Source organism: Culex pipiens, chromosome 3 (genome assembly GCF_016801865.2).
Source record: "Culex pipiens pallens isolate TS chromosome 3, TS_CPP_V2, whole genome shotgun sequence".
Taxonomy (NCBI): domain Eukaryota; kingdom Metazoa; phylum Arthropoda; class Insecta; order Diptera; family Culicidae; genus Culex; species Culex pipiens.
Window position 1 is genome coordinate 95,319,782 of NC_068939.1, and position 26,632 is coordinate 95,346,413.

Consider the following 26,632-nt stretch of genomic DNA (forward strand, 5'->3'; position numbering starts at 1 on the left):
TTTTTCTTTCCCCAGAAAAAAAAGAACATCTTCTAGAGATCCACGCGTGCACTTTCCCAGGTTATTCGCCTCGGTATCATTTATCATACGGAGAAAATTTCACCAGCCCCAAAAAGAACACATCTTGCTCGGATCTTGGACTCTCTGCCAAAAGGAGCAGCAGCATGTCCAACAGGCGATGCCTGGCCTTAACATGTGAGTCCTCCCCCCTCCAACCGAAGTGAATCCCGTCCAATTTGTTGTCCAAAAGGATGCGTCCTCCGTTAAGGGGGGACGGGTGTATGTTTCGGGCAATGTTTATGGAGATTTATTAGCATTCTCATAATTCTTCACCGCTTTTGTCGCGCGCGCGCTGGCCTCGTTAAGGAGCCCGGCGTCCTTCTCCTTAAGGGGGGAAGGAAAAAAGTTGTTTTCGGCCAACGCCGGGATGTGCTTCGTGGAAGATCGTTTGTTGTACATAAATTTTAATAACGTAAGCAGAAGGAATGGTCGCTTGCTTTCCCTCCCATGAGAGGTTTTGCTGATTTTGGAGTAAAAATGGGCACTTTTTTTAGAAGAAGGAGAAGGCCAAAGTCGAATGTCGTTCCGCCGAGGGCCGACAACGACCGTTTATGATTAAATATCACAAAAATGGTGGCGACGACGACGACGTCGTGCACGAATTTGGCCGTGTTTGTTGTTGTTGAATATTACATTTCACGAGCTTTAATGTATTCTTTTTTTTTTCAAACGAGGGGAAGAAGGTAACGACGAAATTTTATCTTTTTCATTTTGTGAAAATGGCACATTAGGTAATATATATTAGGCAAAATTATTTCATTATCGTGAACCGTAACGGCCCATTCTCCGGCCTCCAAGGTACACGTGTACCCTCATTAGTTAAAGGACAGGACACAACGTTTATTGCCAATCACCAGCCGTCCGCGCTACCGTCAGTTGGTAATTAGGAAGATGAAAGGCGACCCTTGATGGCACACGCGCGCGTCCGTCCTTAATACACTGTCACACTGGGTGACATTTCCCCCCACCAAAAATCATGTCCCTGAATCAGCGGACCAGATGTTTATCACTATCGTCGTTGTGTGTATGCAACAGATTTTCCTCGGGGGGTTTGCTTTCGGTGTTTTTTTTTCAAGCTCATCATGATGTTAATCAAATGGATCTGTCATTAATCAATATCGGTGTTTTATGAGGGTTTTATGAAAGGACCACCTTTTTCAGAGGGTAGATCCTGATAAATGTTCAAAGAGATGTTGAACGCGCGCGATGGCTAATTGGTGACATTCGGGGAAGCTTCTATCACATGCTTTTCAAATGTTATTTTTGTAACATGAATGGAACATGCTCCAATTGATGATGTTTCAATCAAAAGATCCTACAAAAAGAAAGATTCTATTTGATATTTTGATCACGAAAAGAATTGATATATATTTTTTGAAAGCTACCATTAATTAACGAGAGTGATTAGCAAATTCATAATTTTATTAATGGTTCATTATTTCTTGCTTTTCTATTACGGACTTCAATATCAAGATATCAACCAGGTTCATTTCAAATAAAAGATTCTTAATTTCTTTAAAAAGATGATGGAACTACAAACATTAAGGAAATTTAGAAAATTAGGAATATTTAAAAATTGTAGAAAGCTAAGATAATTTAGAATATTTAAAATTTTTGAAAAATTCAGAAGATTTGAAATATTTAGAAAATAAAGAAAATTCAGAAAATTTAGAAAATATAGAAAATTAAAAAAAATAGAAAATTAAGAAAATTAAGAAAATTTAGAAAATTTAGAAAATTTAGAAAATTTAGAAAATTTACTAAATTTTGAAAATTTTGAAAATTTTTAAAATTTAGAAAATTTTGAAAATTTAGAAAATTTAGAAAATTTAAAAAATTTAGAAAATTTAAAAAATTTAGAAAATTTAGAAAATTTAGAAAATTTAGAAAATTTAGAAAATTTAGAAAATTTAGAAAATTTAGAAAATTTAGAAAATTTAGAAAATTTAGAAAATTTAGAAAATTTAGAAAATTTAGAAAATTTAAAAAATTTTGAAAATTTTGAAAACTTTGAAAATTTTGAAAATTTAGAAAATTTAGAAAATTTAGAAAATTTAGAAAATTTAGAAAATTTAGAAAATTTAGAAAATTTAGAAAATTTAGAAAATTTAGAAAATTTAGAAAATTTAGAAAATTTAGAAAATTTAGAAAATTTAGAAAATTTAGAAAATTTAGAAAATTTAGAAAATTTAGAAAATTTAGAAAATTTAGAAAATTTAGAAAATTTAGAAAATTTAGAAAATTTAGAAAATTTAGAAAACTTAGAAAATTTAGAAAACTTAGAAAATTTAGAAAATTTAGAAAATTTAGAAAATTTAGAAAATTTAGAAAATTTAGAAAATTTAGAAAATTTAGAAAATTTAGAAAATTTAGAAAATTTAGAAAATTTAGAAAATTTAGAAAATTTAGAAAATTTAGAAAATTTAGAAAATTTAGAAAATTTAGAAAATTTAAAAAATTTAGAAAATTTAGAAAATTTAGAAAATTTAGAAAATTTAGAAAATTTAGAAAATTTAGATAATTTAGAAAATTTAGAAAATTTAGAAAATTCAGAAAATTTTAAAAATTTAGAAAGTTTAGAAAATTTAGAAAATTTAAAAAATTTAGAAAATATAGAAAATTTAAAAAGTTAAGAAAATTTAAAAAAAATAGAAAATTTAAAAAAATTAGAAAATTCAGAAAATTGAGAAAATCTAGATTATTTAGAAAATTATAAAAATTAAGAAAATTATGAAAATTCAGAAAATTTAGAAAATTTATAAAATCTAGAAAATTTAGATATTCTACAAAATACGAATAACTTGGAATTTCACCAAAAGTCTAAGATCATAAATGAAATTAAGCAACAAGAGATTTTGCTTCAACTTCAAAGAACGATTGACTTGAAAGAAAACCAAAGAAATTTTGCAAACAAAAACCATCTTCAACTGGCTGTTCCACTTTGATTCACAAACAAACGAAATAAAACTTCACCCAAGAAAGCAAAAAGAGCAAAGTGCTTTTCCTTCCACGAACCTCCCGCAAAACCCACCACCCTGCCTCGCTGTTTTTCAAACCTTCCTGTCAACATTTGCCGGAGACAGCGGCGCGGCGAAAAGCACAAATATCCTGACTTTGTCACCAAAGTACACAAAAAGAAGATAAATTGCCTAGTGCCCAAGATTGAATTTGATTTAAATTTATGATTTTCGGTGTGTATTTTTTTTCTCGCACTCTTGTTCCGCACTGATGCGGGGTGGGGCGAGTGAAAAACTTTTCTTCTTTTTCCAACCCCTCCCCCCTCATGATGATGTTGAGGGGGAAAAGAATCAAAAGAAATTTTCACAATGCAAAACAAAATCTACGATTTGTGCCGCCCCAGAGAGAGAACGAGCGAATTACTTTTAAAAAAATGGAAAATCTTTGTTCAATTTCCAAAAGTGAATCCTCTCTGCTAGGTTCAAGGAGCGCGAGTGGGCGAACCTTTTGACAAGTGCAAAACACTTCGCGGTGGTGGTGTTTTGGATAGGGAAAACCTGGGCCCCTCCAATTTCGCAAGGATGTGATAAAAGCTCCCCAAAGTCAAGTCAGTCACCATTTGAGAGCGCGCGCGTGCCTGGCAAGATTTACAACCATTGCGCGTGAATGGAAGTGCTTTTGCTGAATTATTATTCAAATGGTTACGACTAATCCAAAATCTGCGCGAAAGTGGATTAGGTTAAGTAGTGAAGTTTTCGTGATCAAGGAAATAAACAAATTGAAAGAAGAAAACACAAAAATGTTTATTTTTTTAATTATGAAAGAAATCGCTGTTTTATGCATAAAAGTGTCCACACTTACCACCGCGGTTCTCGCTATCCGCTGGCTTAACTTGAATAGCACGGTTCATCTGGAAAAAACAGGAAAAAAGAAGAGAAATTATTTTAACCATCCAAAAAAGCCACAGAATGAAAGTTTCATGTAATGGCGAACATATAATGTTATTATCGGGCCGTTTTCCCTCTGCGCAGTGCAAAACAATAAAATTGCAAAAGCATAATTTTCACCCACTTCACGTAAGGCCCGCCCAGACACGCGGGAAAAGCCCCTGCCAAGAATGTAGGCAGCGAAGAAGAGTAGGAAGAAGAGGATTTTAATGTTTTTCAGCCTTTTTAATTTATATTCAATTCCAGCTTCGACTCGTCGTTGGAAGTCCTCCAAGTCAACGGGGATTGGGCACTGTGAAAAATGTTAAACGAGCCTAAATTGTAGTAGAGTCATCATTTTTTATATACAAAATCACAAAATTTAAAACTCAATACGGTGCAATATATAAAAATAAAAATTGTGTGAAAAAAACGATCTTCTTAAAAATCAATACATAAATTGTTGAAAATTTAGCATAATATGTTTTTTTTTGTTGTGAGAATCTATTAAAGTAAAGATATCCGCACCATAGTTTTAAATTATTAAATTAAGAGGTTTTTAATATATTTTGCAAATTATTTATAGTAGTGACACTTCTTTCTAATTCAAGCTTCGTTTAACAATCTGTAATTGTAAAAAATATTTGTTCATTTTTTGATTTGGATATCATAAGAAGCAATTTTGTATCATCAGTTTTTCCATACAAGTCTCCATAAAATTTTGAGGGTTGGTCATACATAATAAGTATGTAAATTTATGAAATTCTGTATCTTGAGACGGAATTTTCTGATCGATTTGGTGTCTTTAGCAAAGTATTACGTTAAGATTAAAACTTTTCGAAAACAAATAGGAGCGCGATAAAATTCCGATTTTTTGATTCCTGAAAGTTAATATTAAAGTTAAATATTTTAATAGACATGAAAATGACATTGAAAAATTGTTTTTTTCTTCCTGGAAATATCGAAAACTTGGACAAAAAATTAATAAAAAAAATTTGTTTGAAATATTTTTTGATATCATCTACTGGTTTCAAATAACAGCTTCATTTTTGTAAAAAAATCAATTTCTTTCGTTTTTTTTCTTTAAATCATTTTGAGGGGATGAAAAATATTTCTAAAAAATATAATACGGTCTGGACTTGTCTTTCCTAGTAAGTAAAGATTAATTTTATTTTTTTATTAATTGATTTTTTTGTTTTAAGCTTTGCCCCTTTCTTCTGATCAAAGAAGCCAATTAATGAGCACATTTCCAGAGAAAGAGTTTGTCCACTCTAAAACATTTGTTTTATTTAATTTAGCACACAAAAAATATGTACGCAAAAAATGGTATTATAATATTTGGCAGTGTTGTAATTTGTTTGAAAAAAAATTATTAATGGAATTTTTTTTAAAACGATCCAAAATAAACTCATTCTGTTTTGCCTCTTAAAATTTTGTTTAAAAAAATAAATTTAATGAAATCTGTTTGAAAGGATCACGATTAGCAGCTTCCATGATATGACTTAGCAAGGAGAAAATAAAATTTGGCTGTGTTGCCATTTTATTTAAACCAAATTTCTGGGAGATTTTGAAGAAATGATATTGCCTTTCAAAATAAAGTTAAATTTTTGATCGTTCCAAAGTTTTCTATAAATTTTGATTTGAACAATTGAAATCAGAAAGTACTTTACATAATTATCGATAAAGCACTGTTTTACCTGAAATCCACCTTGATTTTAACTTTTGCGAAAATTTTGCATTGTTTCGGATGCTCAATTCTAAAAATATTGATTTTGAAAATTTCAGAAAACTTTATAGGAATTTGTCTGATTATTTGACTTAAGATTGCTGAAGTACAGTTACAACTAGTAAAAAGAAATAGAAAATATGAGGTGTTTTGGTTATCACTCAAATTGTACTGAACTCTGCAACTATTGACCCGATGTCAATGCCAAAAAAAAGTAATTTTCGTGAAATTTCCTGATCTTTTCAATATGTACAAATATTAAAGAATTTATTCCGAAAAGCAGGATTCAAAAAAAGTTTTCATTTGAAAATAGAGATATTTTTAGAAGAAAAAACTTGGGCGTTCAATTTAAAATCTTTTTTTAATTTTTGAATTCTTTTTTGTTTTTATCACAAGCAACTACAATCATTCATCAAGATTTTTTTTGCTAAACTATGCTTTTTATTGATTTTTAAAATCAAATTTCAATGAAATTTCTTAATAAACAAAATACAGATCTTTTAATGTGAATATTAAATGAAATAGTTTTTCCCACAAATAATTGCTTAATTTAATTTTTTCCTTAATTTTCATGATATAGAGATAAAGAGTTGATAAAAGTTTTGATTTTCATAAAAATAGCTTCAAATTAAAATGAGTGTTGCCATAACTTCTAACAGTGCCTCCTCTCAAATCGAGACTTACCCTGGGTGGAATTAAATTTGCGCCTTCGCTGTCGAAAAATAAGAGCCTTTTTGTGAGAGCAGTTCACACAAAAGTTGCCCTTCCCCCTCCGTTCCCCCTCTTTTACCATGATTGAACTCAGCCTCAGCCCGCGAAGAAGACGAAGAAGTCCTACCCCGCGCCGGTGGAAAGTAATTTTCATTTAAATCCTCCTTTACGTCATTTCTCAAAGCCGCAACAATGTTTTCGTTTCATTATGCCAAATATATGGATGTTTTGCGCTGCTCGCGAGAGAGCGCGGTTCTTCTTCTTCTGAACTGTCAAAAGAGGCGCGCACGTAAGCCGTTTATGTGGTTTTAGAGGGGAAAGTAAGTGCTCGTGCAGCAATATTTTAGACGGGGCCTTCCACGCCACAGTCAATGAAGAAAAGGCAGGCTTTAGACAAATTTTAATAGTTGTTCCATCATCAAATTTCTCAAAAAAAAAACAACTCCAAAAGTGCTCTGAAAGGTGAAAATTGAAGCTGAGCAGACGTTTTACTTCTTAATTTCCACGTGCTCAGCGGCTTAGTAATATGATGGTGGAGGTGGGAAGTAAACCCGCAGACAGAAAAAGGGGTTTTATTTTAACTACCACTGCAAAGTTCGTGGCTGAATGAGTTAGGGAAATTAGAGCTAGTGGTCCCGCGGGGAACGAGCGCGCACTCGGTGATGGTCGTAAAACTTGTAAAAAGGGGACGCCCTGACTGACTGTGTTATCTTATCGTGTCGTGGAAATGAGCGGAGTAATTCAGGGAACTGCCACCTCCACCCCTTTCGTAGGACAAGTTTTTTGGGGTTTTGGTGTTTGTGACTAAGTGTGCGGCTGATAGGAGGTACAAAATATGAACTTGGTTAAGGGACCTTGCTGGGTGTGGTTTACGTTTCAATTAGAGAGCTGAATTTGAGTAAACTTTTTTTTAATGTGATTCGGTGAAATTAAAAAAAAAAAACACATTTAAATAATTTCTTTAAAAAAAACTATTCGAATACAGTGTTACTACGGGCTTTCCCCCTACTTGGGTCTGAAGGACCCTGACAACGCCCCAGCCGGTTGGTCTTAGAGCCACTGCCGGACTAGGGTGGGCTCAGGGCCTCTTTTCGCGCTGGAGGGGCTAGTCAAGCAAGAGCTCTTTCTTTCAAGGGTCGGCTCGAAACTCAAGGAATCAAGGCACTATTTAGTTAAATTAAGCACTGTATTTCTTGGACTCACGCTGTGTATGTGTGTGTGTGTGTTAGTGCGGGGCAGGTTGGCTGCTGCATCTGCTTCTGCTGGTCACCTCCGATGACACTCTCGTGGCTGGCTTGCTCCGGAGGTCCGCGATCGCCTCGACCGCGTCCGGAACTTGCTTCTGGATCATCTGGCCTGCTCTTTGCAGGTACGCCCACGCCACGCACGAGGAAGGGGGGGGGGGGGGGCTGGTATCTTCTGCCTTTCAGGCCGACATCTTGGGTGTGGGTTAGACCGGGGCCACGTGGTTACACAGAGAAAAAAGAGTTCCCAAAATCGTGAACAAGCGTTCATGAAAATGGGAACCTAGAACAAAGTGTTCAAATCCCATGGTACGATTTTGAAAAACGTACCATGAAATTTGAACACTTTGTTCGTGGTTCCCATTTTCATGAATGCTTGTTCACGATTTTGGGAACTCTTTTTTCTCCGTGTACGTGCCGGGTCACCTGGCAGTTCTTGGATGGACATTCGCCGGATGGCGTTCGGCGTCGAGTCCGTCATTTCGGCGTGCTGGTGGCGATCGTTCGCGGTCGCCGTGATCTAGTTCTTGAGCGGAAACCTTGGGTCCTGATTCGCCGATCTTTGCTGGCGTGTTATATTTTTCCACTATTGAATACTGTACAAGTTCAAGGGCACTGATACTTGCTGGCTCTTTGGTTCGAAGGTCTTGCTAGTGGGCTGGTCAATGTGGAAAAGATCTTCCAAGTCAACGCTGACCCTCAGTAGAGTACTCTCTCGCTTCTTGTTAGCCCCTTTATTCCATTTTTCTTCTAGTCCTCTCCTTACAGTACTACTTCATACTTTTCTGGTAGCAATCCCGCAATGTAGGTTTGTACAGTGTGTTAACAAACTTTGTTCCTGCGGTTTGCAATAACAGTGTGTTTTATAGTTATGATTCCTAACTGTGCTCTGATTTTATATTGTTTGTGATATTTATTTTACTTTTATTTACTTGACAATATTTAATTTAAAGACTACACAAACTCTCTAATCTGTGATACCCTAATTTTAATGTAAAGCTTGCCAAATCCTCCTATTTGCCCATGACTGATTAAGGGGCAAAGTAGAGCATATAGCCGCAACGGTAACAACAGTAAATGCTAGATTTCGCCAAGTCTTCGCCAAAATTTCACTTGAGGTAATCAAGTCTTCGGATAATCCAATCACGAAGTTTTTATTTGAATTTGTATGAATATTTGGATTTTGGTAATTTAACTTTTTTTAAAGCTTTGACAATGCTCAGAAGAAAATCATAATCAATCTAAACTAAACTTTTCTTCTTTTTGCTGCAAGGAATTGACTGCTCTAGAATTTTGTTAATTATTTTTAAATTTAGGAAAAGAAAACTTGAGCGGAATTAATGATTATAAAATCGTGCTCTTAAAATGACTTAACGGGTTAATGCAGATTTTAAACGATCATCAAATAACCAAAAACAATATTTTTTCACGATTTATAACAGTTGAAGTTTTACAAAAAAAAAAAAATAGAAACTAACCTAAAAAATACATTTTTTACTTTGTTAAATATTAATTTTAATTTCGTTGTTTAAGCATTACTTATATGAAGTTACTATCCTGAGCTAAAATGTGGGCTACTTTTCAACAGCTGATTAATTCAAAGTTTGGAATAAAGTGCTTAGAGCAAGCTTAAAGTACCGTAAACCGGGGTGACTTTGATAGGATTTCAATTTGTTTTTGGAATATTTTCCAACAGGTAAGGTTTTTCTCAAGATTATTATTTTTAAAACATGTACTGGGGTAGGCCACACAAAGTCCATGCACTATTTTGGAAAAAAAGTTGTTTCAATAGTGTTTAGAAAAAGAGTTACGTTAAAAATTCTTATTCCGGGGTGACTTTGATAGTCATAGTTTTTCTTGTTGAAATCATATTTAAGATGTTCAAACTTTATTTGTACGTTAAATGTACCATCACTAAAGTAGCTGATATAGTTTTTAAGAAAAAAAATCAATGTTTATGATTAGTTAACTAAGTTTATAAGCTTTTTAACAAAATACACATAAATTTTAGGTAAAATTGTTAAAAAGTCGGAATTTTGTCTGAAATTTGTTAAAACTAGTTTTGTTTATAAAATTATCGATTTATATTGCATTTTATACTGAATTCGAAGCACGAATCACATGTTTTCACATTTTGTATAAAATTTGTTCTACTGAAAATGCCTATAAATCTGGAGATTTTTTTAAATTATTTTTCAAAAACACATATTATTTGTTATTTACAAACTTATTTAACCTTCTCCTAGTGGAAAATTTTCCAAAGAATCCGAAAATCCATTCCGCTTTCCGATTCAAAATCATGTTCATTGAGAAAATTATGACACTTTGAGAAGCTTAAAATAATGACTTTCATCAACATTTTCTTAACTATGGTAAACTAACTTTTTAAACTTTTCAAAATTTTATGAAAAGTTCTTTTTGATGTACTTTGAACACTTCTCTACCACGGTCAGTATGATTCTAAACCATTCCGTACGTATTTTAATTGTACTCTTTATTTTGCGGAAAAATTACAAACCTATCAAAGTCACCCCGGCTATCAAAGTCACCCCGTTTTACGGTATTCAGTAAATCTACTGAAAAAAAAATACTAAGTTTTTAAAACAAAAAAATGACAAAATTGAAACAATTGGGTTGAAATAAAAACTTGAAAACAGTGCTTAAATAAAAAAAAAAACTTTACAAGATTTTCCAAATATTTCCAAAACATTTTTTTTTCATTTTGACAATATTTGAAAATTTGGAAATATCCTTTTTAGAAATATCTCTAAATTTCATATCAATATTTCGCTCTAGAATTTCATTATGAGTAGCCACTATCTGTACAATAATTTGCTTTGAATTTGTTTGATTGCAAAATTGCAGTTCAAATCAAACGACCAAGTGTTTCACCGAAACAACCACAAAAAGGCAATCCAATAAATCTACCATAAATCCAGCTAAAGACCAGGCACCACTTTCCTCGCCAGGTTACGCGCGCTCGTTTCCACACCATCTCAAAAAGCTGATTTACACTGCTCATGACCCCACACCGTTGAAGAGCAACAATATGCAACACTTTCCCGTGACTTCCCCTCCTCCTTTCCCCCACCGACCAAGCCCCTTTGATCCCATACATCATTCGGAGTTTTCTTTTTCCCAGCATCCTCCTTCTGCCAGCTGAGTGGAGCAACACCTTAACCTTTCCACTTTTCCCTTTCGAGCGAGCTAAAAACACACCCAAGCGGAAAAGCAATTTCTTTCCCTTGCTCCCGGGGAGCACAACATAAAAAAAACACACACACAACATCGTCCGCTCAGAGTCCTGGTCCTTCACCACGTGTGTGGAGTAGCCATGTCCAGCGTTACACAGCGCTTAGAAGTGGGTGGTGGTGGTGGGGGGAATGACCGCCACAGCCAAAGTGAGTGATTCAATGAGTTTATTATGGGGGTACACATTTAAAACGTCGTTTCCAGGAACGGCCAGCACATCACATGTGTGTAGAGAGCGAGCAAGTACAGGTTTAGTCCACACGATTTCTACGCTGGCTTACGGCAGGGTTGGCGTTCTTGATTACGCCACCCAACCTCCGGGGGGTTACTCTACACGTAAATAGCGAAAGTATTTATTTGAGTTGTTTTTCTTTTACGTTCGCTCCCCCCACTTTTTTCGCCCTAGGTCCAGCGCACGGTGTTTACGTTCCGTAGAACCGTGTATTTAGAAGAGGCCACACCGCCGAAATGAGTGCTGCCGTCCCGTCGAACGTCAAAGGTTAAGAGCTCGGCGAAGACTCGGGTGAAATTGGCGAGGAAGCATCATTTTACCCACTCTTGGCCTAAATAAATAAAAATGTATTGTTGCATTATTCGCTTGATGGACACTGGGACGGACAGGTGGGCGGATTTTACGTCCTGGAGGTGCCCTACCCGGGTGGAGGTCGTTTCCCCAAAAGGAAGGTGTGATGCTTGACGAAGGAGCAGCTTGAGTTGAGAGCGCTGGGCTATAATTAGAAATAGGAACTCGAACCGTCCGTCACGCAGAGGTGAAGGACCTATGTTTTGTTTTGTATTCAGGATTTCATTTTTATGTAATTTATTTTTATTATTTCATTCCAAAATAATTAAATCAAGCTTTTATGACGTTGAAGCTGGGAATAACTTTAGAAAGAGAATATTTTTTTTCTAAGCAAACTGAGAAATTCTTATAATTTCGCAAATCGTATTTTTTATTTGCATGGTACTTTGTCTACCGATTTCTTATTTCTAAAGTAGTTAATAGACTTTGACAAACATACCAACTCGCATTTTTTTTTGCTTGACAGTTTGCAAAACTCGCAAATAGCTCAAAATGTTTTCAGGAAAACAAACAAAGTGGGTTAAATGACGCTCCGCATTTTTTTGGTTTCTCCTCGTTTCGAAAATTTTCATCGTGACGTTTTCCGGTTCGCGATTTTTAGACTTTCCGGCGGGACAGTTCCGTGAGAAGTTCTTTCGGTAGTGTAGTGGTTTTGAGTGGTACAAGAATTCAGACGGGTTTTTGCAGATTTTAATGTGATTTGGGTGTTGTGAAGAAGTGACACTTTGATGAGAAATCTTGGTCACTGAACGGAGTTTTTTTTGTGAAAATTGCGGAGGAAATGCTAAAGGAATTGAGTAGTGAATGAAAGGGGCGGGAGTAGGCAACGTTTGCTGAGATTGGCGGCTCGATTTCTGAGCGGCCCAAAATGCAGGCGGCTCGAGAAGTCGCCGGATTCGTGACGAAATAGTAAATGTAATCGCTGCCGGTTTGAAGGATGATCCTGCTTTTCGGGTGAGATACTTCCAATTGGAAATATGGAGCAGCCGTGACTGACTGGTTACGGTATTCGCTTTGTAAGCGAATGATCCTGGGTTCGATTCCCATCTGCTCTAAACGAGAAAGATCAGGAATTATGAATTTTTGAAACTCTAAACATGAACGAAACATCAAAGTCGCTCGAACCGGGGTTTGATCCCCCGTCCTTTGGATTGGTAGAATTAGAAATACTACTACTACAAACTATATACGTGCTGGGTCTTTGTCCATTTGACAAGGACTCGGAAGTGCTAAATAACGTTTGAATCCGATTGATGCAAACGTTCTTTAGGGCGGGGCTTGTCGATTCAAGCTGAAGTACCTCGCGCACGGCTAGCCTGCGTAGAAATGGGTCACCGAAGCTCGGCAGAGCTAACACCTACCAAATGCCTATGCGAGTTATTTGCATGTATAGGATTTAAAATCTAAAATACATGGAAACAACTCAATTTGTAAGAAACAACCGCGTGGTCCCGTTTGGTTGGTTGCACACACACACACACAACAAACAAAGTGGGTAAAATGACAAACTATCAAAATGTGCGAGTTTGATGTTTGTCAGTCTAATACCTGCTTGGACATGACTTTTTGCAAAAGAAGTTTCCATCAGTCTCCATACAAATTTGGGGGTTGTCCATAGAAAAAAGCTATGAAAACATTCAAAAATCTGTAATTAGAGAAGAGAACTTTTGATCGATTTGGTGCCTCAGCAAAGTTGTAGGTTATGATTAGGACTGTTCAGAACAAAATTTACACTCTAAAATATATTTACCCATTTTTAAATAATTTTTTTTTCGCAAAAATTTGGTTTGGAGAAACTTTCTCCCTTCAATTTCTTTTTACTGCTTTAACGATTTTTGAGCTATTAAAAAACATAATTTTTGTGCACTATTCATAAATTACAGTAATTTTCAGGTTGAATTATTCAACTTTTTTTTAAAATTTTAGAAAATAAATTTAATTGAAAGGCTAAGAAAATTCTGGACTATTATCTTATTCAAAAATTCTTGATCAAATCAGAAATTGTGCCGATCAAAGAGCCGATAAAGTTGCATTTGAGCAATTCTCTACTAAAACTGGAAATGGATTTTATTTGTATTCTTTGATTTGCTTCAAACTTTGTGGGGGCCTTCCCTATGACCAAATAAACTATTTTGTGTGATTGGTTCATCCATACAAGTCTCCTTACAATTTTGGCAGCTGTCCATACAAAAATGGTATGTAAATATTCAAACAGCTGTAACTTTTGAGTGAATTTTCTGATCAATTTGGTGTCTTCGGCAAAGTTGTAGGTATTGTTGAGGAAGTTTGAGAAAAAAAAATTGCAGATTTTTTAATCAACTTTTTTTTCACTATTGCTCAATTTCCCAAAATACGTATTTTTTTTTATTTTCGAGATTTTTTGATATTTTTTAGGGGACAAACATCTGCAACTTTTGAGCCATAGAGAAACATGGTCAAAAAGTCTTTTGCCGTGTTATGAATTTTTGAAAAAAATGTGATTTTTTGGAAAAAATCGAAGTTTTATACAAAAACAAATTTGACATTATTTTTTAATGCAAAATTGAATTTGCAATCGAAAAGTACTTTACAGATTTTTTGATAAAGGGCTCCGTTTTCAAGATGTAGCCACCGAAAGTTTGATTTTAGCGAAATATTTGCAGTTTTTCGATTTTTTATAAAAGTGAAAATGAGTGACCATTTCTAAAAATATTTTTTTTGAAAAGTTCAGAAAATTTGCTATAAATTTGTCGAAGAGACATTGAAGATTGGACCTCGGGTTGCTGAGATAGAGCCACTTTAAGAAAAAGAAACACGAAAATTGAAGTTTTCTTAGTCTCATCAAAACAACCCACCATTTTTTTATGTCGGTATCTCAGCAACTTATGATACGATTTTCAATGTTATAACATGAAACATTCGTGAAATTTTCCGTTCTTTTCGAAAAAAATATTTTGAAAATTTTTAAATCAAGACTAGCATTTTAAATGGGCGTAATATTCAATGTTTCTCCCAAAATAGCGTAACACTCTACCATTCCTCCCGCCTCTAGGTGGGCTTCGATCTAAAAATTCGACAAAAAACTATTTTCAACCAATTTTTGATCTATAAAAAGCATTGGTAAAATAAGCCAAATACTACCAGAAACAAACATCAACTAAACAAGATAAATACAAATTGAAATACTAAAAATAAAACAAGAAAAACATAAAACAAGAGAAGTAAAGTTTTTCGTAGAACAAAAGTTGCTGAAAATGACCTCCTGAAGACCGGAAAAATAAAAAATAAATCGAAAAGAATTTGGGCGATTTTATTAAGAAAGTAACAGTTTACTGTAAGGATCCTTATTGCTCACACTCCCCCTTTCACTCGTGTGAACAAATCGGACGCAACGCAAATCTGTCACTAAAACAACATTGGCACATGATCACTCTCTCTTCTGCTCTCCCTCTCTCTCTCTCTTATCGGCTCAGACTCAGAATGACTCAGCCAGACCGAATGCGGTTTGGTCTTAGAGTTATCTTAGATTCAAAATAGTTTGTGATCATTGATTAAATGGCATACAATAAAAAATATCTAAATTATTTTGTAATTTTTCCTCTTTATGCAACTCCAAAAACACATTTGACAGCAACTTACTCAATTAAAAATAATCAATTTGACGGTAAACTGTGGTAGAGTTGACAGAACGAGCCACCAACGAACGGAGTAGACCAGACAACTTACTAAGTATTTGATTCGCTCTGTGAGGTGGTCGGATCGTCCTCCCGAGAAGGGGTAAATAACACGGGAATACCAAATTTTGGTATTACTTGGGCAAATAACAGCGACCAAAATGTGCCCTTGGTTGCCCAGTAATAGATGGTAAAATACCATGAAATCATACCAAAATCTTGTATGTGTAAGGGCACAACAATACCAAACCATGTTATTCCAAGGGTAAAATAATACCTCAAAATAAAACCATTTCAATACCAAGTTGAGGTCTTCTGGATTTTTGAACATTGCTTGAATACCAAAACTTGGTATTGCCATGGTTTTATTTTTAGGTATTCCCGCGCCCTTGGAAAATCATATTTTGGTATTTCTGTGGTCTTTCACATACATGATTTTGGTATGATTTCATGGTATTTTACTATCTATTACTGGGCAACCAAGAGCACATTATGGTCGCTGGTATTTGAACAAGTAATACCAAAATTTGGTATTTTCATACCATTTTTAGTGCAGCAGTTGCAGTTAGTGAAAAAACGGAAATTATTCATATGCAACAGCCAAATCTACTCACCTGATGATTCCATGTTGTTCTTAGTGATATTCTTCACCACACCGAATGCATTTGTCATTGATGAACGGCCTGTGCTTGAAGTTCTTGAAGCTTCTGAAAAATAACAAGATTGAAAAATAAGTATTATTAAAATGAAACTGAATTGAAATTCACCAAAATTCATTAATCTGTCGATTGACTTGTTTTTCAAAGTATTTGGTTATCCCGACTTAGAGATATTTTAACGTTTTTGAAAAAAATATTAGTGGGTATATCACACTAATTTTTAAAATCATCTTTAACATTTTTAGGTTTCAAGTCATTTTAGCGCAAAATTAATTAACTCGTAAATTTTTTTTAACAAATTTCCCATAGTTTCAGAGAAAATTGATGAAACCTTTCAATATTCAAATTATACCAAAATGTGCCATCCTGACTTAGAAAATTTTCCACAATTTCAAGTCATTTCTGTAGGGGGTATATTAAAAATGTTTAAAATCAAGTTTGAAATTTCCGGTTTTGAATGAAAGCATTCGCTTTGAGACATCATTTTAGCGCAAAATTAATTATTTTGTCAAAATTGGTCAAAATTTTCCCATAGTTTCAGAGGAATTTGATAAAACACTTTAATACCAAAATAATACCAAAATGTGCCATCCTGACTTAGAAAATTTTCCACAATTACAAGTCATTTCTGTAGGGGGTATATCAAAAATGTTTAAAATCAAGTTTGAAATTTCCGGTTTTGAATGAAAGCATTCGCTTTGAGACATCATTTTAGCGCAAAATTAATTATTTTGTCAAAATTGGTCAAAATTTTCCCATAGTTTCAGAGGAATTTGATAAAACACTTAAATACCAAAATAAAACCAAAATGTGCCATCCTGACTTAGAAAATTTTCCACAATTTCAAGTCATTTCTGTAGGGGGTATATCAAAAATGTTTAAAATCAAGTTTGAAATTTCCGGTTTTAAATGAAAGCATTCGCTTTGAGACATCATTATAGCGCAAAATTAATTATTTTGTCAAAATTGGTCAAAATTTTCCCATAGTTGCAGAGGAATTTGATAAAATACTGTAATACCAAAAGAATACCAAAATGTGGTGTTCGATCATTGACATTTTCTGCAATTTTGCAATATCAAAACAATACCTTAAATTGGTATGATACCACATTTTGCTCTTGCATAATCCTTAAGACAAATTTTAAAGGGTCCAGGAATACCAAAATTTGGTATTGATACCAGAGAATGGTATTATTACGCATTTCCCTTGTTATTTACCCATGCTCGGGCTTGCTCACGATTTGCTGCGCGCTTTGACCGGCACCGAGTGATGGATTTCTGAACCTTGAACCGGAAATCAGAACCCCTGGTTAACCACGAATCTGTAACTTAAAGTAAAGTCATGCTATTTCCACTTCAAGGCAGAAGCCCTCCAGCATCCCTCTAATCATCCATCCTACTTAGCATTCACTTTTGTTAAAGTGCACCACACCATAATGCAACACACATCACATCACAGCCCTGCTGCTTCTGCTGCCAGGAAGAGGATGTGTATTAACATGAGCACAATGAGCCTGAGATGCAGGCACCGGCAGAACAGGGTGCACAAAGGCAAAATTTGCAACTTCCTTCCGGAGAATCGTTTTAAAACATATGCAAAGAACGACGACGACGACAACAAAAGCACGCTAAAGGGGGAACCACATCGTCCTTGTCGTCAGAGCAAAAGTGCCACAGGACATCGCTGAATGCGGCACCCGGGAAAGTGAGAAAAAAAGGATGCGAATGATAAAATCAGAAATTATAAAATTATTCATGTAGATGATGTGCACTTGTAAAAATGCACAGCAGCAGCACCAGCAGTCCAGGTTCCACGTGAAGAAAGGAGAACGTCGTTCCATGCACGGTTATGCTACTGCACACTTGTATGACACCCTGGAGCAGTTTAAAAAAGGGCTGAACACAGTAAAAAACTATTGCGACGAAGTCGCGCTATCCGGCATGAGAGAAGGACTGCGAGATTTTTTACTGTGAGCATCAGCACGAGGTGCAGAGAGAACGGAACGAGTGACGAGAGCAGTGATATCAAGGATAATGTTTATATCCGTTTCTTCCTTCTCCCCGTTTTTTTTTTGTCTGTTTTGTTCATGTGTTTGCCTTCGGGGCCGTCAGTTGTAGTGGTAGCGCACGAGGGAGAGGAAAATGTGTGTAAATGAATGCAGCTTGAAAACTTTCAAGTGCATTCCATGCAAACGAACGGGGGACTCGGATACTCTCGTGGTGCATCCGTAGAACGGTTTCAAAACGGTAAAAAAATAAATAAACAGAGAAGAAGGGAACGTCGGATAAAAACACGGACCGCATGTAAACAGGCAAGCCGACACTGACAGACAGACGGTTTACACGCAAAACGGAGTCCGATGCACGGGCCAGCTGCATGCCGGAGAGCAAAAGGATCCTGTCTGGGGTTCACGTTCTAATAATTCCGGCAAATACGTGTGCGACAAACCAAATAGAGGGTTAAATGTCAGAGATTCATTCGGACGGAGTACCAAACACACACTCGCTGGACAGTGCAGTCCCAAGTGAAATCTGTCTGTTTCTATGGTTTGAAGGCTTCGGGACACGGTTTTGAATTAAAGTTTAACTTATTCTTCTCAAACCTTTAATTAAGAAGTCGTTTTTAATTGTTTTTTTTTTTTCAAAAGTAATGAGAATTTATTACATTTTGAAATGTACATTGTTTTAATAATATTATTTTTCATTGAATAAATGCAAAAAGTCACTACTAGTCAATCAATTCCGGGAATTCCCGGGACAAAATTCCCGGGATTTTTCCAAAACCGGGAATCCCCAAATCCTGTTTTTTTTTTTATTATTTTGTCCCGGGAATTCCGAAATTGATAAAAAAAATCAAATTTTAGTCTGGAAATTCAGATTTGGTTGTGGGATTAAATGTCAATTTGAATAGTTAATAATCGATTTAAATTAAAATTTAAAGCATTAAAATTTGTGTTCACCATATCGACGCCATCGTGCTAATTTGTCGTATGTGCATTTTGGGCCAAATTGAGTTAAGAACGCCATTTTGTGCAGCTCACAATGCCTCACCTTTTGACCTTCACAGATCCCCAAAATTCGATTTCAATCCTGAGATATTCAACAAAAACCGAAAAAACTCCGTGCATTTTTGTCACTTTACATATGAAAGTATTTTCAATCTTGTCGTGCTATCTTGTCACTCCATGAAAATTGATGTAAGTGCGACAAAAGGTCAAAGGGATTTCAGGCCAGAAAAGTCAGGATGCGTTTGACGCACGTACAAGCTAGACTACCGTAAACATTTGTAATTATAACTCGGGACTCCAGCAACCAACTTCAACCAAACTTTGGGACAATGCACAGAATGGCGAGCCAAACAAAACGTGTTTGTTATTGTTTCATTGCGTGCTCTCGTTTTTGAATATTCAAGGTCGAACATTGAAACGCGTTTTTCTCGGAAAGCCTCGATAAACTTTTCCCGTTTCCCGGGAAATTCAAAACCCAGGAAAATTGGACGCCCTACTACTAGTTTAGATGAAATTTGAAACTAAAGTGTTTGCCTCTTTATTTGAGGAAAACTGTAGCCACTTGAATAATAGTTTCTAAAAAAGTCTCTTTTTAAAAAATATAAAGCATTTTTTAAGAAAAGCAAACAATATTGGTTGGTTCAAAAAGGTCAATGTTTAAATAGTCTTCAAAGCACCAAAACTGATGTCGGAAACTTTGCCACAACTTTCGTGAAAACCTGGAATCCCATACTCATAGTAATTTTCCGCGAGCTCTAAGCGTTCAAATGCATATTTCTCATGCGAATGTTTAAATCCTGACTGTGAATTGAAATTTTGATGAAAATTGACAAAATAATCAATTATCCAATTTTATTAATTCAGGTTCAGCACACAACACGAAAAAAAACAATTCCTGAATTCGTGAATTGTGTTCATGAATTTGAGAACCACTAAGGAATTAATTCACGTTTATAGTGCAAATGCGCCATATTTATGAATAAATTCCTTCGTGGTTCGCAATTCATGAACACAATTCACGATTATGGGAATTGATTTTTTCTGTGAACCATTTAAATTGAACAGATTTAGAGAATTTTCGTGATTGTTACAACAAGGCAAGTACACATTTTGTTTAAGTATTTGTCCCTCGGATCTGGTCTAAATCGAGAAAGCTGCAAGAAAATGAAAAAAATGTAACAAATTTAAAGCTTAAAAAACTAAAGTGCCATTCAAAATAAGTAAAAATCTTAAAAATATTCAAAATATTTGATTAAACGTTGTACAATATATTTCTAACAGTTTACATCGATTGTATTTTTTTAAATGAAAAATTCAATTTCAAGCAATAATTCGTATTTACACTTAATTTTTCTTGGCGGAATTTTGATAAGGGGATAAACAACTTAAAACAAATTATCGGAAAAAAATATTTTTAAAACCACACAATTGATTTTTAGGCATTAAAACTCGAAAAACTGTTCAAAAATGGTCAAAATTATCACTCCTTCATAACACCTTTTTATTAAATTATTAAATTATTTATTATTTATTATTATTTTAGATAAATTGTGAAGAATACACGCAAATGTTTTCACATCAACATTTTTTTGTCTGCTCTGCAACTCTGTAGTAACCCTGCTGAGTATCAAAAACACGTTATTTTAAAATGGAAATTTTGTTCTAAATATATAGACCACTCTGGTTTTTTGCAGATATAAAAAGTACAATTGCATTTTCCATAAAATGACATGTCTTTCAATGTTTGACAGTTAAATAACGAGAAATGACAGAAATTTTTTGAACTTTATATTATTGTAAATTAATTATTTTTTTCGGAATTTTGAGTATGTCATAAAATCGAGCGTTCAATTTTACACAAAAGTCCCTTTGACTTCAATCTTCTATCTTTTCACGGTTTTGAGTTACAAATCACTGAAAAACGCTTCCTAGTAAAAATCCAGGAAAATGAAAGGGGACGTACCGCCTCACCGGTACGAGATATCAAAAAATGGACCTTGAATTTGTGATCACGGAAATTGATGAGGGAACGGAGCAACTGATGGGTGAGTTGGCGGAGAATGACTCATTCCCTTCAAATATTTCAAATTTGCAAATATTAAATAAAAGGAGAATGGGCAAATTTGTATGGGAGCTGGTCCAAGGATGTACACGAACGGGACCAACTTTTTTCGAAAGATCTCGCTGAGACATGAAAAAAAGTCTTCTGGACCAACTCTCTAAACCCCGGGGTTCAAAAGTTACATGCTGTTGAAGTTTGAGCATTTTGGGTTAAAATGTACAAAAAATCGTATTTTTGCTATTTCTAAAATCATTCATAAAATCTCTGTTTCATTATGGATTTCGATTTTCTCGACTTCATTCGACGCGTATCAGCAAAAACCATGAGTTCTGATATGTCTTAGCATGATTGAAACATGATTTCTCTTGTTTTTATCTGTTTGAACCGTTTGTGCAAGAGGCATCCCATAGAAACAAGTCGAAACTTCAAGGTTTTGAAACCGGATCCGACCCAGACTGCTTCAGTGAGTATGGAAGGCTTCAGTGCAATGTTGTAACAACTTATTGGGATGGTCTGAGTCATCCGAGAACTCCTTGGAGTTAAGACCGGTGAGTCTACCGCCGTAACAAGCAAGATGTCGGCGGTTTTTGACCACGGATCATACCCGCATGGCTTCAGTGAGTATGGTAGACTACTATGCTGATGTGTTGGAGTGTCCTGGGTTCTCCTAGGACTCTCTGGAGTTAAGATCTGTGGGTCTACTTCCGTAACAAGCAAGATGTCGGCGGTGTTTGACAACGGAACATACCCGCATAGCTTCAGTGAGTTTGGTAGACTGCTTTCCTAATGTGTTAGGATGTCCTGGGTCATCCAAGGACTCCCTGGAGTTATGATCTGTGGAGCTACAGCCGTAACAAGCAAGTCGACGATTTTTGGCCCCGGAACATACACGCATAGCTTCAGACAGTATGGTAAACTGCTTTGTTAATGTGTTGGGATGTCTTAGGTCATCCTTGGGCTCCCTGGAGTTTAGATATTTGGGTCACTGTAACAAGAAAAAGGTCGATGATTTTTAACCGCGCATCATAACCGCAAAGATTCAGTGAGTATGGCAGACTGTATTGCTGTTATGTTGCGATGTTCTGGACCATTCCACGGAGTCCTTTTAACAGCCGTAGACCTACAGATCATAACTCCAGGGAGTCCTTGGATGACCCAGGACATCCTAACACATTAGCAAAGCAGTCTACCACACTCACTGAAGCTATGCGGGTATGTTCCGTTGTCAAAACCGGTCGACATGTTGCTTGTTACGGTAGTAAACCCACAAATCTTAACTCCAGGGAGTCCTAGGAGAACCCAGGACACTCCAACACATCAGCATAGTAGTCTACCATACTCACTGAAGCCATGCGGGTATGATCAGTGGTCAAAAACCGCCGACATCTTGCTTGTTACGGCGGTAGACTCACCGGTCTTAACTCCAAGGAGTTCTCGGATGACTCAGACCATCCCAATAAGTTGTTACAACATTGCACTGAAGCCTTCCATACTCACTGAAGCAGTCTGGGTCGGATCCGGTTTCAAAACCTTGAAGTTTCGACTTGTTTCTATGGGATGCCTCTTGCACAAACGGTTCAAACAGATAAAAACAAGAGAAATCATGTTTCAATCATGCTAAGACATATCAGAACTCATGGTTTTTGCTGATACGCGTCGAATGAAGTCGAGAAAATCGAAATCCATAATGAAACAGAGATTTTATGAATGATTTTAGAAATAGCAAAAATACGATTTTTTGTACATTTTAACCCAAAATGCTCAAACTTCAACAGCATGTAACTTTTGAACCCCGGGGTTTAGAGAGTTGGTCCAGAAGACTTTTTTTCATGTCTCGGCGAGATCTTTCGAAAAAAGTTGGTCCCGTTCGTGTACATCCTTGGACCTAATTTGCCCATTCTCCTTTATCAGAAATTTAAAATCCTCTTGAAAAACACATTTCCACTGCGTTTCAACAGTGGAAAGTAAACCCACTACAAAACTGCCGAAAATTCCCTACATTCCCAGCTGCACTCTTGTCCAACTCTGGTTGACAACGCATCGTGTCCGTCGAGACGTGGAATCCCATGTGTGGTCGGTCACACGTGCATCCCTCTCGGAGTGCCCAAAACCAGAGTCCTAGCAACATGCATTCCAAACACATCCCTTTTGCGAGCAGCACGTGTGACTGCACGCAAGCTGATGGGCTGACTTTTGGCGTTTGTTTAGAAGCTGCCAGCAGTGCACAGTGAAGAGAGTGCATGCACCACATTTATAAACGTCAACGCAATTGTTTACGATAATAATAATTATCATTCAAACATAAACATTGCCGCGCGCACCGCGTGCGCTTTCGGAGTTGGGCACTGACTGGAGTGTAAGAGAGCCGTGGAGTCTGGATCCGACACGAGGGCACTTCCTGGTTTATGTAAATAGCGGATCTATTTTGCTTGCGCTTCACCGTCCAACCCAGGAGGGTGGGACTTATTTCCGACTGTTGACTGTCGTGAAGTATGCTTCAAATCATCCTCTTTCCTAGACTAATAATTATCTCAAGAATATCCCTCTACCTATAATAGGTTAATTTGGCTGATCTAACGAAGAAGGGTTTAACAAAGGTTATTCCGACAATACAACCTGCTACCCTACAGACAGAGTTAGTGACCTGCCCCCGAAAGCCGTGTCGTCGTCGTCGTCAGCGGAAGTATCGTAATGCTGTACTCATCACCGCGTTGCACCGTTGCATGACTTGGCTGCCTGGCTGAGTTCCCGAGCCAGACGACCTGATCCGTGTTGACTCTCCCGGAGCGATGATGTCTGTCTGTCGGCAATGTTGTTGTTTCCGTTACGCGCTTCGATTGTCATAATTAAAATATTTATTTTAATCTTGTATCGCCAGGGATAACAGTCACGTTAATTAATGTGCTGTGCTCAGTGTAGTGCCACGAGTTTGTTGAACTAGAGGGTGATGACGAACAATATCGTTAGCGAGATATGGCAGTAATTTGATGGTGTCAGGGATTTCATTTGAAGGATAGTGAAGCACTGATTTGGCCGAAACTATCTAGTGAAACAAAATGGTATCTAAGTTTCTAAGTTTATCAAAAATGTCAATCATTGAATGATTTGCGCTGAAATTATCATGAATTAATCGTGGAATTCAATCACTTTAAACTTATCGCTTTTCAAGAGCTCTGCTGACACTTTCCTCATCCATAAATATTTACCCAATCATCGTGGTGCTGACAGCTCCAATCCTTATCAAATTAAAATTTCAATAAAAGCTCCACAAACCCCCTCAAGCTGCAGCAAACTGCTCAGGTACAGCGCTCCTTTCAAATGCACACTCCACACTTGTCATCCTTGTCTAAACGTGTGTCCCACATTCCCACGAACCCGGTGATATTCAACAGGCGGCTGTCAATTAGCCTTGTCAGCACTCTCTGCTCAACTCAACTCAACGACAAAGCCAAACGCCAAACGCCACACCGAAGGCGACTTGTCATTTCCCGGAGAACTGGTTGGAAAAGTGTCACTTAAAACTGCATAATTGACGACAGCTGGCTCACTGGCTCTCGAAGCAGCAGCTAACAATACCAACTTTGGGTGAATCAACAACTGTGCGGGGATCCTTAATGACAACATTCCTGCCGGATTGCTGCCTCCCACCACCGAGGCAATTGCACCGAGCTTTTATTGTTTGAATTGGTTGGTTGAAAACTTTTCCTTCCGCAATTGTGTGCGAGTTTTTTCTTGTCTTTGTTTTCCCCCCACGATCCTCTTGAATGCGCTCTTGTTGGGAAACTTTAATCCCCCCCTTTTCTTGCTCTGTTGCTCACTTTCTCCCCCCTTTTCTTTCGGTCTTTCATTCTTGCATTTTTTTTCTGATGCTGCACCCTACTCATCTTAAAGACAATCAAGCGGACTACACAATGTAACTATACCATTCAGGATTCTTCCCGCTCAAGTTGCTACTTTTTAGTCCTGCCATGGTACTTGATTCTGGATTCGTCCCTTTCATGGGAGAAACAGACTGGAGAGAAGTGGTTCCTTGGTCTTTTCAGCGCGGGATTTTTATCGTTATCCTGTTCTTTTTAATTGTTTCAACCCTGTCTTCCGATCTGCTTGAAAGGTTAAAGTTGTGAACAGTTCTGTTGAAAATTGTGTTTTCATTGGGTTTTTGCCTTCCTCACTTTACTGAGGAAAGGCTATAAAATCACTCGAAAAATGAACTTCTCAATTAGACCTCCTAGACCCACCTTTATGTATACCTATCGACTCAGAATCAAATTCTGAGCAAATGTCTGTGTGTGTGGTGGGATGTTGATCAAAAAATTGTCACTCGATTATCTCGACATTGGCTGAACCGATTTTGTCCGTTTTGGCCTCATTCGATCCGTCTTGGGGTCCCATAAGTCGCTATTAAAAATTATGCAGTTTAGTTAAGTACTTCAATAGTTATGCTAAAAAAACGATTTTGACAAAAGTCCGGAAGATTGTAAAAAGGGTGGTTTTTGTAAGAAAACCCGTCATGCTATACATTTTCAGAAAGGTATTCAAAAGAGCTTTCCAATGCGTCCAAAACATTGAAAATCTGACAACCCTATCAAAAGTTATAAGCACTTAAGTGTTATTTACGCACTTTTTCGAGGCCGGATCTCAGATATTTTGATGAAAATGCTGTCCGGATCTCTCATGCGACCTATCGTTGGATAGGTATTCAAAAGAGCTTTCCAACGCGTCCAAAACATTGAAGATCTGACAATCCTATCAAAAGTTATAAGCACTTAAGTGTTATTTACGCACTTTTTGCATTTTGGATAGCACCCTTTAAATTTGAGGAAGGCGCCAACCACCTAAGGGTGGATTAAGTAACGTTTTTAATTTAATTTTTAAATTCAATTTAAAATAACATAGTTTTCATATATTCAGGCTGAAGCTATATAAAGATTCAAGAATCTTATTTTGGAACAAAATCAATGTTTTAATTTGGACCTTCTATTAGTTTAATTTTTTTCTATTTTTTTTTTCTTTTAGATTCCCTCAGCACTAATCAAGGTCAACAGAGAAGGAGAAGCACGCATATTTCTCAAATTTTTTTTTGGTAAATACAGCCCAGGTTTGTTTGGGACTTCTGCGAAGGTTTGTTTGGGACTTCTGCGAATCGAATCAAAAGCAACATTTTTCATATTTTTTTAGTTTCTTGTTTTTAACATCAAGTTATACAGTATGTAAAAAAAGTAATTACACCCCTTGGGCACTATGCGCATTTTGTGATGAAACATGTAAAAAATTTAAAGTTTGACAGAAACCTAGTACTACGTTTTGTTCAGAAACTCATGCCAAACATTTTGTTATAAAAAGCTCATGAAAAGATGATTTCTATAAAAAGTTATATAACAAATACTATTACGAAAATAAAAAAGTTGCAAAAAAAGTTTGTACACCTTTCGAAAAATTTACATAAATAATGTTATTTGTTGACAAATCACCATAAATCCAGTCTCCCAACTCCAAATAGGCATCCTTGACTGATTAAAAAAATAATTTGGATTGAATATAAAATTTACTAACTACTTAGTATAATAGTTTATGTAACTCTGGAAATTCTATATAAAACTTATCTAAACTTAATTTTGCAAACTTTTAATTCAACTAAATGTCAATATATTACCATAGCATTGCTAAATAAACATTTTGGAGTGGATATAACACCGTTTTGGGGGTATTTGTATCGATAGAATAGATTTTTCGTTGGAATTTCGTACCAACCCGGAATTACGTCGTAGGAAAATCCGCCGGCATCCGAAC

At 36.1% G+C, this 26,632-nt stretch overlaps 1 protein-coding gene across 16 annotated transcripts in view; it reads right to left on the minus strand.

Moving 5' to 3' along the window:
• Positions 1-26,632, minus strand: part of LOC120422695 (CUGBP Elav-like family member 4) — a 948,890-nt gene that overhangs the window by 234,230 nt on the left and 688,028 nt on the right. For all 16 annotated transcript variants that reach the window (XM_052710106.1, XM_052710115.1, XM_052710113.1 and 13 more), the window contains one exon: positions 3,880-3,928. In XM_052710106.1, coding sequence (XP_052566066.1) covers positions 3,880-3,928 — 49 coding nt within the window. The remainder of the gene's footprint in view (positions 1-3,879; positions 3,929-26,632) is intronic.